Raw genomic sequence first — 17,234 nt, 5'->3', positions numbered from 1 at the left:
TCCCACTGGGTTGAACAGAAGGAAAACCAGGCAGTTTCTACAATGGGCTGATCCACTTCTCCAGGTCAGTGAGCAGGTAGTGAATTTGGAAAAACAGGCTCATGAAAATGGAGAAATTGGCAGACAAACTAAAACAGTGGAAAGAAAATCAGAAATAATTGGCAAGCGGCTAGCAGAAACACAGTCCCAGAAGAGGGAAAGAATTAATTTTAAAATTTTTGTCTGCAAACAGCATCACAAGAGCCTCACTAGTACACATAAATGACCTAATAACAACTCCACTCAGTATAAACATTATCATTCTCAACAACTGCTGTTCTGACAGAACCACAGTTATCATTCATTAACTGGAACCCGTGCGTACTACTTAAAGTACAGTGATTTAATGGACATGTTTGAACTCAGTATTTACCCTCTGAGACATTCAAGCTTGCAGTTTTAGACTTAAACTGGTATTTGACTTTAAAAAAACAAACAATACTTTCCAATGTTGCTGTCCATGGTTTGGAGGCTGTTCTAAAAAAAACTCAGAACATTTCCAATGCAAAAAGCCACATTTACATGTGTGAAGCACCATAGGAAATAGGGATAAAATTTAAATTGGTCAATCAGGAGCCGGGAAGAACCGTCTTATGAGGGGCAGGCTGAAGGAGCCAATTTTCCTCAGTATCTGAATGTTTATGTTGGCAAAGATGGTGTGAGAAGAAGTGCGAGGAAACCCAAGTCTCACAGCATTGACAACTGGAGTTTTTGGTTGCACATCAGTCATTGTAGTGGAGGCCAGCAATCAATAAGGGATGGCTGTTTCATCCCACCAGAACTCTGTCCAGTTTGCACCAGGCGGTAGGTGGTGATCACCTCAAAAGGCTTTTAGATATGCAATTGGACATGTACCCATCTTGCCCAGTATTTACTGACACTCAGCGAAGCTGGATGTTCATTTTGAAAGATGTGGCACAAAATCACGGCTTAAGGTTGTCAGGGACTCAGCAATGGCGAGGGATTTAAAAGGGTCGCCTTTTTACCTGACAGTAATTGAGAATTTCCATCAGTGAGGACTGCTGACCTCCATTTTCAGAGCTGTCCGTTATGTCACTATCCTGAATAATTAAAGAACATGTATGTTAGCTATCTTCTAACATCACTTGCTTTGGTATACATTTGATTTGAGGAAATAGTGTATCATAAAGAAAAAATACTACTAAAGATGGTACTTGTACCTCATTATCACGAAATGGTAAATTCGCCAATTTTATGGGGAACAGCATACGAAGGGAGTGCGTGTAGAAGATTTATACAACAATTTAGTGCTAGTTCTTAAAACAATACATTGCTTTTGCAGTGTAGCTTCCCATTAATTGTGCGGGATTTGTAAATTAATCCTTATATGTCTCTAATAGACCATCATCTTTTAAGGTAAAAATGGACAAATGGCCGAAGCAGATGTTGTGTGACGCAATAGGACAGTAGGGTAAGTTTTAAATTGTTCTATCAAACAGACCACATGGAGACAATGATTGAGTGGTTGTCTTGTCAGGGGAAAAGTTTGTTCACTTGCGAACCAGGGACACAGGGATCAATCTTTGTCTCTGAATGGTTAGGCCCAAGACACGCCCAATATTGGGCCTCATGCCTCTTTATCGTTGAAATGGTGAGCCGAGGACATGTAATGTCAGTCTACCCCTCCCCCCGACACAGTTTGCTGGAGAAGAGGTAGCGACGATCAATTGGGCTGCTATGTTGCCAACAGCAACCCGCAGTTAAATTCTTAAAGGGATCCAGAAGGGAAGGGTGAGGCGATACACTTTGGAAGGAGTAATTTGACAAGGAAGTATTCACTGAACGGCATGACACTAGGAAGTTCTGAGGAACAAAGGGACCTTGGTATGTGTGTCCATAGATCTCTGAAGGCAGAGGGGCATGTTAGTGGGGTGGTGAAAAAGGCATATAGGACACTTGCCTTTATCAATCAAGGCATAGATTACAAATGTAGGGAGGTCATGTTTGAGTTGTATAGAACCTTGGTGAGGCCACAGCTGGAGTACTGTGTGCAGTTCTGGTCACCACATTACAGGAAGGATGTGATTGCATTGGATGGGGTGCAGAGGAGATTCACCAGGATATTGCCTGGGATGAAACATTTAAGTTATAAAGAGAGGTTGGATAGACTTGGGTTGTTTTTGTTGGAGCAGAGAAGACTGAGGGGCAACCTGATCGAGGTGTACAAGATTATGAGGGGCATGCACAGGGTGGATAGGGAGCAGCTGTTCCCCTTAGTTGAAGGGTCAGTCACGAGGGGAGACAAGTTCAAGGTGAGGGGCAGGAGGTTTAGGGGGGATGTGAGGAAAAACTTTTTTACCCAGAGGGTGGTGACGGTCTGGAATGCGCTGCCTGGGAGGGTGGTGGAGGCGGGTTGCCTCACACCATTTAAAAAGTACCTGGATGAGCACTTGGCACGTCATAACATTCAAGGCTATGGGCCAAGTGCTGGTAAATGGGATTAGGTGGGTAGGTCAGGTGTTTCTCATGTGTCGGTGCAGACTCGATGGGCTGAAGGGCCTCTTCTGCACTGTGTGATTCTGTGAAAGGGGGGCTGGCTGTGAGGATGGGGGCTTTGAGGGATAGAAAGAGGGCGGGAGATTGAGACAGAGGATATGCGATCCGGGAAAGGGGCGGCAGTGGAGTGGGGGAGGGTGGTGGTTTACGGTGGTGGCTGACAGCAGTGCTGTAATGTAGGGTTGGGAGGAGCATGCACCATCTTCTGGCCAATGTATTTTAAATTATTTTAAATTGTAGTGACGTGTTATCCCTTTAAGGGCTACCTGTTAGATCGCATATATACCTGGTTTTCCTGAGTAGCGGGTACAGTCTCTCTCAGGGCAAATGAATATTTTAGAGGGGGACTCAGAGTTAAAACCCTTTGTCTACAAATGCAAAGGCCCAATGCCAGTTTCGGGCAGGGGCTCTGGATGTCTTTTCTTTTTGCCTATACCAATATAGTGGGCTATACACCATTCGGCTCATAATGAGCTTGTACTTCCTGTCTGCCACACTGGAGGTTTAGGCCAAAAAAATACATGAGGTGTCACAAAATTTCTGTTTCCAAGGTCAACTGGCTTTCACCTATCCCGCTATTAATTTAAAAGAAATATATTATTTCTTCCTTCACAGGATGGGGCTTCACTGGCATTTACTGCCCATTCCTAGCTGACCTTGAGAAGATGGTGTAAGCCTTTCAACCCCTTGTGGCAAGAACAAGAGCGTGCATTTATGTCCAATAACGTCTTTAATATAGAAAACATCCCAAGGCACTTTACAGAGGGGCTAGAAAATAGCGAATAAGATCATTTAATGAGTAACTGTCGAGCCATGGAAGGAGAGTTAGGAGTGGTGACTGAAAGCATAGCCATGAGAAATGCTGCATCTGTTTCATGCAAGATTACATGCTTACATAGTCTGGTATTGCATCAGATTCCTCATCATAGTACTCTTCATAATCTTCATCATCAGATAGTCTCTTTACTGTAGCAGCTCTTACCTTAAAGAAACAGAAACATGAGTAATGTGTTGAAGTAACAAAAGCACATAAATAGGTGCCAGGGATTTGTGTTACTCTGCACTGAAAGTTTTGAATTTTGAGCTGCAATATTTCTGCAAAGCTAAATACCTGAGCCTTTTGACAAGTAATATACTGTTATGGCCTTAGTGATGTTCACTAACTACTTTTGTAAGGTTCCACATTGTGCTGTATTGCTTTACACAGAATATTGCACATTAGTAAAACAGATAATTGATTTCATATTATAAGCCAAAATCAAGTGCTAAGTTACACATCAGAGCACAAACAGCAATGGGATGACAAGCAAATCTGTTTTTAGTGATGTTGGTTGAGGGCTAAGTATTGATCAGGACACAGTCAAAACTCCCCTTCTCGTAATGCTGCCAAGAGGGTAGACTCCGTTTAATGTCCCATTTGAAAGACACCACATCCAACAGTACAGAACTCCCTCAGTATTGCCCTGAACCCTTGGTTGAAAATGGTTCAGGTCTCCCGAAGCCAGTTGGCAGCGCTGCATCTCTAACCTTGCACCCAATTGGGTAGGGGTTGGAAATTGCCCTCCTGGACTGCAGGCCATTTCAGAAATTACAATGTCCATGTATTAACTCTGCAGCAAAGAAGTTTACAAATGACTTACAGATTAAGGGCTGTGAAAAACTTTCTAAGCAAGATACCGGTATGTCAATCCCTTTAGATTGATTCAGCCTTTATTGGTTTCTGAGTATTTTTCCTTTAGTACCCTGCGCATTTCTATTTCTGTGCCATTATCTAAACAAATAAATCCATTAATTCTAACCTGAAGATGATAATCTGACGGTGTGCCAATTATTGCCCACTAAAGTAGACAGGAAAATATGATAGACATCCCCCGAGATCTCTGGGGCAAATTACTCAGGCTAATGGATAATTATTGGTGCAGTTTCACACTTATCCCACACATAAAGGGTGTAGGTTTCAATTCATAGGAGAGCCAATCTGCTAATGGAAACTGCTTTTTTCTGACATGACAACCAGGTGAAATGTCGCGAGATAGTCCAAGTCAAAACTCCAATCAAAACTGAATTTCTTTCCCATCTCTGCTGTGTTCTTGTTGCAATTTGTCAAAATGCAACTGGAGTTGCATTTTTGATTGGAGTAAATTAAAGGCAAAAATAAAAATCCTACACATTAAGCACTAAATGGACTGACACATTGGCACCAAATGAGATTTTCCAGAACATTAACAAAACCTCAATACAAAACTCGGGCTTAACAATAAACATTCGCAATCATAAACCTTGGTTTTGCCTTCCCCTTCAAAGAAGTTGCACTTTCATTCAGGATTAATTAAACTTTTTAGCCTACATGTATCAATAGGAAGCTTACTCTTCTTTTCCCATTAGCAGAGATATTTTTTCCCTCCGTAGCTTTATAAAGCTGACTTCTGAAAGGTTACTACAGTTCCTCAATGGGATATTGGCATTACCTAGCTTATTCGCGGGTAACCAATGGTCATGATAATATCAGGTAGAGATCTGATCAATGAAATAGCTTTATAATGATTTACTGTGTATTAAATATTGAAGACCCAAAGAATCTGGGGACCAGATGGCACATGTTCACCAGGAATGTGGTTGAGGGGCTGGGAAGCATGTGCGCCAAATCCTGGCCTCGGAGCCTGGTTGGCTCTGCAATTCCATCCACTCCAAGTACAGCTCCTTATGTCTTGAGGGGTGGGACTGGGAAAATCAAATCTCTTCATCCCTGACGTCCCAGGAACCTGAGTGCTCAGGTGAAGCAAAACATCTGAAGATTCCCTAATAGAAAATACCTGGTCTATCTTTAAAATCTGCCCCTTGATTTAGGCTGAGTGGGCCCAAATAAGCATGATTGTGCCAGGGCTCCACTTGAGGCCAATAGTGCTGTTGGCACTGGCCAAACCCACGCTTATCAGGTGACCTTTCCCTGACCCCAGATACTCCAGAAAGGTCAGAAGTGGAAGCCACATGTGGCTGCTCATTCACTAAACCCAGCAGTAGAGCAGACGCATGCATTTTAAGTGTCTGATTGATCAAACCATCCAATAGTGAAGGGGCTTGCTGATTTTAATCAATGTATCTATAGGTCATTCCAGATCTCATGGTATAAAACGCATTTTGTGTGTGTGTGTGTGTGTGTGTTGGGGGTGGGGCTGGTGGGAGACTGGTGATTTCTGCAGAGAACTCCCTTGTTTCATTCCCCTAGGTACCGATTTCATCTCTTCCCTGGCGACAGTCTGAGAATAAGCCAGTCTGTTCACAACCTCGGTGTCATGTTTGATTCCAAGATGAGCTTCCGACCTCATATCCGTGCCATTACTAAGACTGCCTATTTCCACCTCCATTGCATTGCCCGCCTTTGTCCATCTCAGCTCATCTGCCGCTGAAACCCTCATTCGTTTAGTTGTTACCTCTAGACACGTCTATTCCAATGCACTCCTGGCTGGTCTCCCACATTTTAGCCTCCGTAAACTTGAGGTCATCCAGAACTCTGCTGCCTGTGTTTTAGCTTGCAGCTAGTCCCATTCCCTATCACTGCTGTGCTCACTGACTGACACTGGCTCCCGGTCAGTCAGCACCTTGACTTTAAGATTATCATTCTGGTTTTCAAATCCTTCCATGGCCTCGCCACTCAATCCCCTCCCCCCGACACAACCCTCCATGATATCTGTGCTCTTCAAACTTTAGCCTCTTGTGCATCCCCAATTTTAAAAGCTCCAACACTGATGGCCAGGCCTTCAATTGCCAGGGCCCCAAGCTCTGGAATTCCCTCCCTACACCTCTCTACCTCCCTTTCCTCCTTTGTGATTCCTCTTAAAACCTACCTCTTTGACCAAGCTTTTGGCCACTGACCTAATATCTCCTTGGGCAGGATTTTCCGGGCAGGATTTTCCACTTGGCGCGCAGGCACATGCCCGACATGCCCGAGCGTGAAATAGAGCGTGATGACGTGGGGCAAGTGTCCCGACATCGCCAAGCACTTGCGCGATATTTCGGTCGGCGGGCACATGTGAGAGTCCGCAGCGTGCCCGCCGAAAATTAAGAGGCCTGTTAAGGCCATTAATCAACCTGTATTTTTCGCTGCCTGTCCAACAGGCAGACGGGCGAATCAGCCAGGCAGCCTTTGGATTTTTTAGGAAACCACATCCACGGGCGGGATGAGGTTTCCGTAATTAAATTTTAAAAATTAAAATTTTGGGGCAGAACTTTTCAAATATACACGTTAAGGTGATTGAGTCTGCTGTGCGGACGTTTTTTCCAGATTTTTAAACACTTCATTGATTGGTTTAAAATGCTTCAGCTCCCTGAGGCAGCTCTCTGCCTTCAGGGAGCTTTCAGTGGCGTGTTCCCCCGCATGGGCAGACCTTTGGCGCTTGCCCTCTTCCCACCCTTGCCCTGGCAACGCTGAGCGTCTCAGTGCCCCCTTCACGCTGGCTGGCTGTTAATCGGCCAGCCAGCCTGAAATCGCGGTCAGAGGCCGATCGCGGGCGTCAGGCCGTTTCTCGGCTGCTCCTGGGTCCGCCCACCGCGCCAAAAATCCTGCCCCTTATGTGGCTCGGTGTCCTGCTTTTCTCTCAATGCTCCCCTGGAGTGCTTTGGGACATTTCGCCACGTTAAAGGCGCTATATAAATGGAAGTTGTTGTTATTGTTGCTTGTCTACTGCAACTGTTAAAGCCACAGAAACCACAACCTCCACACCCGAGAGATTTGTGAAGCTTTATCTGAAGTGCCACAAGTTATAATTGCTTTCACTGCTCGTTTATTTAGACAGATAGGTCTAGAATTGTTCCCCTTTCCTCAATTTGCACCACAGGCCGTGGTTCTAAACTAATTTTAGACAGCATGTCTGAATCACAGGCTTTAATGAGGGCACCTGAGAATTCAGAGCTGTATCCATCTGCTAAAGGTAACTTTGATACTTAACGGTTTTCGTTATAGAAACAAAAGTGGGAATATTCCTGCCACATGAGAAATCAAAGTAATGATTTTTGTTACTTAAATACTTATAACAACCAAGTAAACAAACAAGCAAATGAATTGACCTGGGTTTGATTCCTGTCCTTTGCTCTGTTAGCTAACCTTGATGAAGTAGCAGTGGGGATTCAGCCATTCTAGTGTGGGGAGGGAACGATGCACTGGCTGCTGCTGCTGACTCCTCAGTAAAAGTTCAGTACAGAAGCGTCGGGTGGTGACCAACGCTGATGCTCAACACTTCATAGAGCATCAAGGGCTTCGAGATAGGAGGTGGAACAAAGGGGATAGAAAGGCATGCTAGGTTGACTCCTTAAAAAAACACTGATGACACAGATGGGAATATGGGCCCAATTTTCTGTCCGGTTGTCGAAGGAAGATGTGAAGCAGATGAAGGGTTCTTCCCAGGAATAGAAGGCAAATTCAGAGGAAAGGTTACCCACCATCCCTAACCCATTCGTGCGCACATGCTGGTGGGCAGTTCAGATTGAGAAAAGCCCGATTCTCTGGTCCTTATCACAGGAACTTGGTCGCTGATGGTGCATGGATTGAAGAGATTGAAAAAAAGAATTTTAATGCCTTTCATGGCCACAGGATATTCCAAAGCGCTTTACAGCTTATGAAGTTTTGAAGTAAAGTCATTGATGTAATGTAGGAAACGTAACAGCTAATTTGTGAACTGCTACTTCCACAAACAGCAATCTGCTAATGACCAGGTCATCTCTTTTTTCATTTGTAAAACCTGATGCTTGTTGAGAAATAAATATTTGGCGTGACAGAAAAGAACTGTCTCCTGTTCTTCTTCCAATCACATCATGGGATCTTTCCACCAGGGAGGGGAGACCGGGCCTCAGTTTAATGCCTCATCCAAAAGACTGAGACAGTGCAGCACTCTCTCGGTAGTGCACTGGTGTGTCAGCCTGGAGATGAAGGTAAAAGCGGATTTTAAAAAGTTGTAAATGAAAGAGAGAAATGTTACAATTCCCATAGAGACATTCAAAAAGATATTTGAATTCCCAGTGACCGGCTTAAAGGAATCACATGACAGGATTTCAAGTTTTAAGACTTTTACCATAACAACCAAATTAAAAGCAACATTGACTAAACATTAGATTAGGTAACTGGTGTATATGAAGCTTCCAGCATGCTCTCCACATGATTACAGTCTTTAAAGGACATAGACCACACACACTCCCAGCTTCCAACAGGTTCACATCTCTCCGTTTCGCCAAGCCGAATGTCAAATGATCATTGAATGGCACTTCCAGAGCGCCTGGAAACTGGAGTTTTTCACAGAATTCTCAAATGACTACTAGCAATAAGGCCCACTCCAGCAATTTCTCCTCCCAGCCTTGCCAGGGCAAATCTTCCAGAGTGTTTAGAATGCCACGGGAGGCACCTCTTCAACCAAAAACCACCTTCCCTCCTGAATTCTGCCTGGTAGTTCACAGAAAGGCAATATATATGAACAAAATACACCAACTTAATACACTAACTTAAGTCTGTAATGAAATTATTAGTGTTTATGTTACAAATAGGGCTAAATTATAAAATATAATGACTTTGTGACTAAAAGAAAATTTTAAAGGCTGCTCAGCAAGCATGAACAAGGACAAAGCATGTCAACATTTTGCTGGCATACTCCAGCAAAATATTCATCTATCTTTCTATCTATTTTGCCCTTTCAAATACTGATCATTATAATTTCACTTCTGATTTTCATAATTCATGTTTTAAACCTCTGCAAACCATGTGATTTAAACAATACCAGTCAGTGCTTTTTCTTATAGCTAACATAAATAAATACACACAAGTTAAGACAGAAACTATTTGAACACATTTCAGAAATACTGCACAGGTTGAATATTTCCAATCACTACGATAACTATAAATACTCTTATTTATCTCCTTCCATCCCGCTCACAGTGGGAAATGTTTCTACATTAAAGGTGCTCTACAGCTGCAAGTTTTTGTTGTGGTAAGTTGTGCAGGTCATATTTATTGGCCTATGCCTGTCTCTATGTCTCCTAATTCCTTCTCCACTGCATATTCTCTTATTCAGTTCCCGTCACCGTGTCTCTAGAGATTCTGTGCCTGTCAATAAACCATTAACCTGGAGCTCTGTTCCCAGACAGTCAGAGCTCCTTAACTTGTTTCTAATCCAATGTACTCATGCACAGCATTAAAAAAAACACAGACCTGACTTGCTTCTAATGAGGTTTATTTTGAAAAAGGTATGAACTCATCAGTTGCTGGATTGCTTTTCATTCCACATTGTACACTCCAGTGAACAGGAATTCCTGAGGAATTCTGGTTACAATAAGGTTGAAGTCATGGCTTGACAAAGCCAAAATGTAAAAATTACAAGGACACAAGACATGTTTGCTCAAACCAACTGATTTATTAGGCAATAATTGAACAATCTACAAGTCATCATCACCATTTAAGGTAATAATGGTACGGGTCTCAGTTGGGCAGATCCATGCCCTTTGTCTTCCTTGACTGCAATGTTAGATCCTTGGAGCCCAGTTAAGTGCTGAAATGGAAGGCCCAACAACATCCTCCCTGACAGAGGTGTCGGAAGAGCAGTGCTCTGACACGAGTCAGAAATCTGTCCAAGAGACTCACTGGAGGGGATGACCTAATCCAACCATTATCTGTTCTTGATGGTGCCGGTTTTTAAATCGACCATATTCTCAAGCAATGCTCGGTGTTCAGAATGTCTGAACATTATCATCTGCAATTGTTGCAATTCCTTGAGTTGGGTCAGATACCCAGGTGGCTTCTGAGGTCCCTTTGTCAAGGGAAATAATGCCCTGGATTCTGAAAAGAAAAAAAAGACTGATTATTTTCCTATTTTGGTGAATTACTAGTCTCAAGATTTTCCACCTTAATTGACCATTTTACAAATCAGCCAACCAATAGGGAATCAAAATTGTGTTACAACAGGGCAGATCCAAATGGCAAAAACAATTATGTTTGTCCATTAACTGTTTTTTGGGATGTGTGTGCAGATTGCCTACAAGGATTTTGGCTGTCTTGTTCAGATACAGAAGCCTCTGTTTGGGACTCTACCTTCCTTGAGCTCTTCCTACAAGGCAGAACTGTCACGTATCTCATTCAGCTCTGGCTTTTACATACTGGTCTGCTTTACTTTCAGTCAGTGTCTGGAAGCTTGTAGTATGGTGATCTGGGTGTATACCCCTGGCTTTGTGACAACTCTGAGAAACAGGAAAACAGAATTCAGGCAACCATTCCACAAGCCTCAATTACTCCAAATTTATCATTGATAACATTGCAGAATTTAGTAAGGCTGTTTCAATGATTTTGTACTCCCAGAGGTAAGACAATACACATGTTCCCTCAATGGAAGTGCAAGTTATGAAATTAACCCTTGTAACAGCAAAATTTACTTACAATTACCACTCCGGAGAAGTCTAAAGCACCTCCAGTAATGTTTAGTAATTTTGCCAAACTGATAAACCACTAGCAATATTTATATACCTTTATTAATTAAATATGATCTTGAAGGTATATGTCTAAGTTTTGTTAACCCAATGACATGATATAAATAAATGTTGAAACATCTGCATAATCAGGTGACCCTAAACACTGATGTACCAATGTGCCACAGACTGGCAGCTATGAGTTTTTTGATTGATGCCAACCTTGAAATTAGCAAAAAAAAAACCAGCAGCTTCAGAAAAGCTAATGCCTTAAATATACGCCGATGACATAAGAAAACAAATAATTACACTGTAAATGCAGTGGGACATGTGCTTTTAACTAAAGTTACTTATATTGATCATGCAGAAGGATATAAGGAATAAGTATATAAAAGACTGATGAAGAGGAAGTTTTAAAAGCACAAGGCTTATTTTCTTGGGGAGGAAGTACAGAGAGCATAACCCAATTGCAGAGAATTAAAATTGGCAACAAAATGTGGTGTTTCTTCCAGTATTGTGGATTCTGCAGTGAATGTATTGTACTTTCTGATTTCAAAATAAATATTTCCACTCCCCAACATGGCCCATCTCTGTCCGTGGTTGAAACCTTTACATATGCCACGACAACGCCAGACTCGATAACTCAAAATACTTTCCTTGCTGGCCTCACATCCTCCACTCTCCATAAACTCTAACTTATTCAAAACAGTGCCACCTGCATACTGTCCCATTTCAAGCTCTGCTTACCCATCGTACCTGAACTTGCTGATCTACCTTGATTCAGTGTCCCTCAAAGCATTAAGTTTAATATCTGCATCTTTATATCACCCCCACAGTCTCAGCTCGCTCTATTTCATAGTCTCTCCCTGTCCTATATAATCCCACACCCAAACACTCCAATCCTGACCTTTTGTCCAATCCTTCCCTTAGCGCACATTTATTTGCAGAATGTTCAGCTGCCTGGGTCCTACTTATTGGAATTCCTTCTGTAAACCTCTCCACTTCTCTCACCTTTTTTTAAAGAACCTTGTCAAAACCCATTATTCTGAGTATTCAGCCTCCTATTCTCCCCATTCTTGGCTGACCTGTGAAGTGCTTGTGATTTTTTTTTTAAGTTAAAAATACTACATGAATGCAGGCTGTTGTAAAAAGGGGACTTTTGCTTCATTTTATTGAAAACCACTCTCCATTTGTCAATAGGGAATTATATACTTTTCATTACAGTTTAAAGCTTTTTCTGGTAGCAGGTTGACTACTGGGAGAAAGAAGTTCTAATTAATTATCTTTTCAAAATTGTTTAAGTAGGGGGATGCGCCTCTGGTCTTAGTAACTAAAGGAGCGTCAGCACTGTTGGTGACACAGTTGGAATTGTACACACTCCTACCACAGCTCCCACTCCACACAATTGCTGGGAGGCAGGGGTTTGCATTTTCAACACATCACTGCTTCCCCAAAAGCTCCTGTACAGTCAGAGAGGCACTCTGTTCACTCTTCAGTGGGGGCATTTAAGGTAATAACGCTACGGGTCTCAGTTGGGCAGGTCCATGCCTTTGTTTTCCTTGGATTGCAACTTAAGATTCTTGGAGTCCAATTAAGTGCTGAGATGGAAGACCCAGCAACAGATGCATCCTCCCTGACAGAGGTGTCGGAAGAGCAGTGCTCTGACACGAGTCAAAAATCTGTCCAACAGACTCACTGGAGGGGGTGACCTAATCCAACCATTATCTGTTCTTGATGGTGCCTGTTTTTAAATCGACCATATTCTCAAGCAATGCTTGGTGTTCAGAATGTCCGAACGTTATCATCTGCAATTGTTGCAATTCCTTGAGTCGGGTCAGATAACCAGGCAGCTTCTGAGAACCCCTTGTCGACCTCTACAGTTTAATGTTCAGCCCAATCCAATCAATTCACTGACATATTCCACCATTGTAAACCACCCCTGTTCAGCCTGGTACTTTTCCTCCCCTTCAGTTCACACTGGCACAATTTAAATCTCCTCTGCTCTCTCTCCTGACCTAATTCATGTTGGCACTATTTTTTCTCTCTCTCTTCCTCAAATTGATTTCTCTTTCTTCTTCATGCTGCTGCCCTCATCCCTTCTTCCCTGTTCATCCCCTCATGACCATTGTATGTTGGCACCTTCCATTCCCTCATGTTGGCACCCTTCGTCTCATGTTGGCATCCCTCATCCCCTCTTGTTGGCACCCTTTGTCCACTTCTCATGTTGGCACCCTTTGTTCCCTTATCTTGGCACCCTCCACCTCTTCCCTGTTCATGCTGCCACCCTTCATCCCTGTTCAAGCTGGCAATCTTTCCACCTCCCTAACCTTGCTCAGGTGTCTCAGCACTCCGGAATTCCTGAGAAGAGGAAGACTCTGGGAGCATTGCGGATTCTTGTTTGCATATTTGGACACTGCCCTAGAAATGTCTAATACCCGCTGACTGTTGGTATGAATGCCCATGGCAAATTCCCAACCTTGATGAAGATGCTGGGGAAACATCGAATGGAGGGCGAGTCACTGCGGCAGATGTAGAGGGAAGATCTGAGGGGTCATTAATCCCGGTCAAATTTGTGCACTTCTAAAGAGATGGGTATAGTTCCGCAGGGGAATTCTGGCAGTATGTGGGAAAGACCTAATATGTGGGGTGGAAATAACTTCAAAACGGGAAACAACAGTAACACATTTTTAAATAAGCTACACTGAACAACATAACTGTCATATTAGTGCTACCTATAATGCAGTGGCATTTTAAATATATGAACAAATACCTGATTGCTCCTGCTCCAGTGATGATCCACTAGGAAGATAGTTGTCTTGACTGTGCATCAAAGAGGCTAAGGGAAGGTTTCCCAGCGTGCCATCCATCACCTACAGGTACAGGAAGGAAGAGAGACCTCCACCCCAGCGGCGAACTCAGGTCTTCCGCAGTATACAAGTTTGTGACTGATGGATGTCCTGTGCCAGTGACACCTCATGCGCTTGATGTAAAATATATCAATCGCACTACTGGCAATAGCTGAGCTCCCCCTTTCCCTCACTCCCCCTTTCCCTCACTCCCATCTCTTAAATCTGGCCCGGAAGAGCCAAGTCCCTTCCTCTGACCAGCACAGTCGTCATGCTTTCTCCACATTCTGTCAAAAAAAAAGATGGACGGAAGTGCTGTTGTCATCTGATTGTCTGATTGCCATTCGGATTTGTATTGTATGCTTCGTTTTGGCATCATTTGACAGGTCTAGTTGCAAAATTACCTGGCGTTGTGGACATTAGTATCATGCGAGGACCAAGAAGCAGTCTGGTGTATAGTCAAAAGGTCACAATCTGCCATGCTTAGTTTTTAATGAAGTCCGCTGGAGTGAGTGCTTAAACCATGCACACCACCTACCAGGAAACCATCCACAGTACAAAATCAGTCACGCCTCAGCAAGTCAATCAACATCCGTAATGTTTAACACAAAACACAAAGAGTGACCTTCAAACCAGTCATACAAATAGGAGATGTGAAAATATGTACAAAGATTAGGTTAAATTTCTGCATATTCTGGTTCATACAGTTCTGTATGATGGCTTACCATAGTGTGCAGTCTCCTCTTCTTTAATCTTACTTCCTTGGAGTTGACTGGTCTGCCCATCTGGCTATTTGATGGAGCAAATGTTTTCCTTTTGCCTGATCGGAGTTGTTGAGTAATGATCCCAGCATGCCTATTGTCAGTGCGAGGTTGCTCTTGGTAACCAGCGCTTTCAGATTCCACATCAGATAGATTGATTTCTGCGGTGCTGCACTCCCCAGGGTCATTGCTCCTGGTATTTTTCACTGCAATAACAACAGCCTTTGTTCATGTTTTCATTATTAAAATCTGCAACACTTCATATTACACAAGTGCAGCTTTCAGTGTTATTGATACTCATTTTGACCTGTGATGTTTTGCGTAAAGTATTAAAATACATGATTGTAGACTGATTGTAGAGCTTGGGATTTATATCAAGGGTAATTATAGTAAAGACAACCAGAGTTATTTTTGTGTGTGTGAGATGACAGGTAAAGAAATTCCTGTCAAAAATATTGCAGTTCTCGATCATAATATTTAATGTAGCACATACATTGTTTATTGAAGAAAGCACCCATGGAAGTAACCTTTCTCTTTGCTAGAAATTAGAACAGAAAGATGTGGAACGCACAATGATTTCAATGTTTTCTTGCTACTTAGAGAAATCCTCATTTAAATGGTCACTCCATGGAACCTAGGTGCACACAAAGTAGGCATGATATCCGTGAGCTGATACTGATCTCAGTAGTTAGTAGGGTGGCCAGATGTCCGATTTTGTGCCGGACAGTATGGTTTTTAGCTGGTTGGCCACTGTCCGTAATGGATGGCTTCATATATGATACTTTGACCCTTTGTCCACTTACCTTAGTAAAGCACTGGCAGGGATGTGTGCTCATTCCTTTCCTTGTCTGCAGCAGCCTCCATGCGATGGAGAAGCAAAACGCAGGTTTGTTTTAATACTCACCCCCACCCTCCTCATTGTCTCTCCAAAACCGCCGAATCTCCCAACATGATGGTGTCACCACATACGTGATGTCACCCTCATACCTGGTGATGCCATCCCGTCCGTGCTGACATCACCCTGTCCTGTCCCCAACCCCCTGTGTCACAACCGGTCTTGGTGGCTCTGGAAGGCCACGCTAATAGTTAATCTGTGATTAAGCTGGCCATGTAGTATGCTCTATGTCCCTATGTTGGTGCTTACTCTGCTGCAATACTCGAGAGTTAGCATCTCTCTATCCTCCTGCCCAACTACCCCTTTAAGACCACGACAATGCATCCCTTCTGCAGTACCCTGCACAATGTCCACTCTGTTGTAAACAAGGCCCTTCTCCCATCCACCACTTCACCCTGGATTGATAGTATTTCTATTCTGAGCCTCATCTTACTCAACAAATCTTACTCATCAAAGATGATTCTTGCCCGCCCACCCCCCCGATCCTCACACTGAGGCTGCCTTGTCAAATACACATTCCCTCATGTGCCAAAGCCTAATCACCATGGTGGCAATATAACATTCATCTTCTCACTTAAACGCCTCTTCCGCTATCATCCTTTCTACCCCTCCTCGACATCCTTACTGCATATGCTCCCTGTCCCAAGCCCCACAAAGACTTCCCTGATGAAATCTCTTCCTTTCTGCCTTAGTTAGTCTTTATACTAATTAAGTTCTCAGCAACTGCAATTTGTACCTCAGCTTCTCTTCCCTTTCAAACTGGCTACCTTCTTTGCTGGCTCAGCCTCTGTCTAAACTCTTCCTTTCACAGTCTTTTATTGGGCTAGCTGCTATCATTTCATCATCTCTTTTTCTATACGTGTACACCGAGTAATCTCTAGGTCCTGCATCCTTCCTTGACACCAATGCCTGTCTCAACTCACTCACTCTCCTCTGGGGTGAGAGATACACCAGCATTGGCACCTCTAGCACCCAATTCATTGGTGCTTTGCCCCACTTTCAAAGCCCTCACTTCTGTGAGATCTTATATGGTTATTCACCCCCCATTACTCTCCCTGGTACAATAATCACCTTTGTTCCATTGCATCATGAGGCTACCAGGCTGGTAAAAGATAAGCTCCATCTAGCAATTCCTGTGTAAAAATTGCTATGCAGGGCAGAAGCACCCTCCAACCGATTGGCTGTCCGCTGCCTGATGGCACGATCACCTCAAACACAGCAACAGCATCTTCTGGTCAACTCCTCCTGTAACTCAAGGGAAAGCACAACCCCAATGTCCTCTGTGCCATCACTAATTACTGCATCCAATCTCCCCTTAGCAAAGCATGCTGTCCTACCTCTGATTCTGGATCAGGGAAGCTCATTAATTTCTTTCTGTCCACAAACAGGCCATCCAGTCACTGATTGGTTAAAATCCAAATCCAATCTCCTGATTTCACCTCTTTCTCTAGGCAGAGTGCCAGAAGACAGAGAGTAGGAATAATGGGCAGGTATTCTAATTGGCAGGGTGTGGCTAGCAGTGTCCGGCAAGAATCTGCTGGGGGGGCCTTGGCAATTCATCATATTTATTAATAACTTACAGGATGGGATATAAAGCCACATACCTAAGTTTGTCGATAGCACAAACATAGGCGGCATTGTAAGCTATGTAGATGGAAGCATCAAATTACAAAAGGCTAATTGAATAAGCAAAACTGTGGCAAATCGATTTCAATGCAGGCAAATGTGAGTCATTAC

General features: G+C 43.2%; 1 protein-coding gene across 2 annotated transcripts in view; it reads right to left on the bottom strand.

Moving 5' to 3' along the window:
* The window catches only part of LOC144691364 (uncharacterized), a 129,698-nt gene that overhangs the window by 72,997 nt on the left and 39,467 nt on the right, over positions 1-17,234 (bottom strand). For both annotated transcript variants that reach the window (XM_078559387.1, XM_078559388.1), the window contains exons 3-5: positions 14,567-14,808; positions 3,452-3,538; positions 1,026-1,100 (exon numbers count right to left, since the gene is read on the bottom strand). In XM_078559387.1, coding sequence (XP_078415513.1) covers positions 1,026-1,100; positions 3,452-3,538; positions 14,567-14,808 — 404 coding nt within the window. The remainder of the gene's footprint in view (positions 1-1,025; positions 1,101-3,451; positions 3,539-14,566; positions 14,809-17,234) is intronic.

Source organism: Cetorhinus maximus, chromosome 16 (genome assembly GCF_964194155.1).
Source record: "Cetorhinus maximus chromosome 16, sCetMax3.hap1.1, whole genome shotgun sequence".
NCBI classification, from domain to species: Eukaryota; Metazoa; Chordata; class Chondrichthyes; order Lamniformes; family Cetorhinidae; genus Cetorhinus; species Cetorhinus maximus.
Note: the sequence above shows the minus strand (reverse complement) of the source record. Positions and strands in the feature narration are given on the sequence as shown.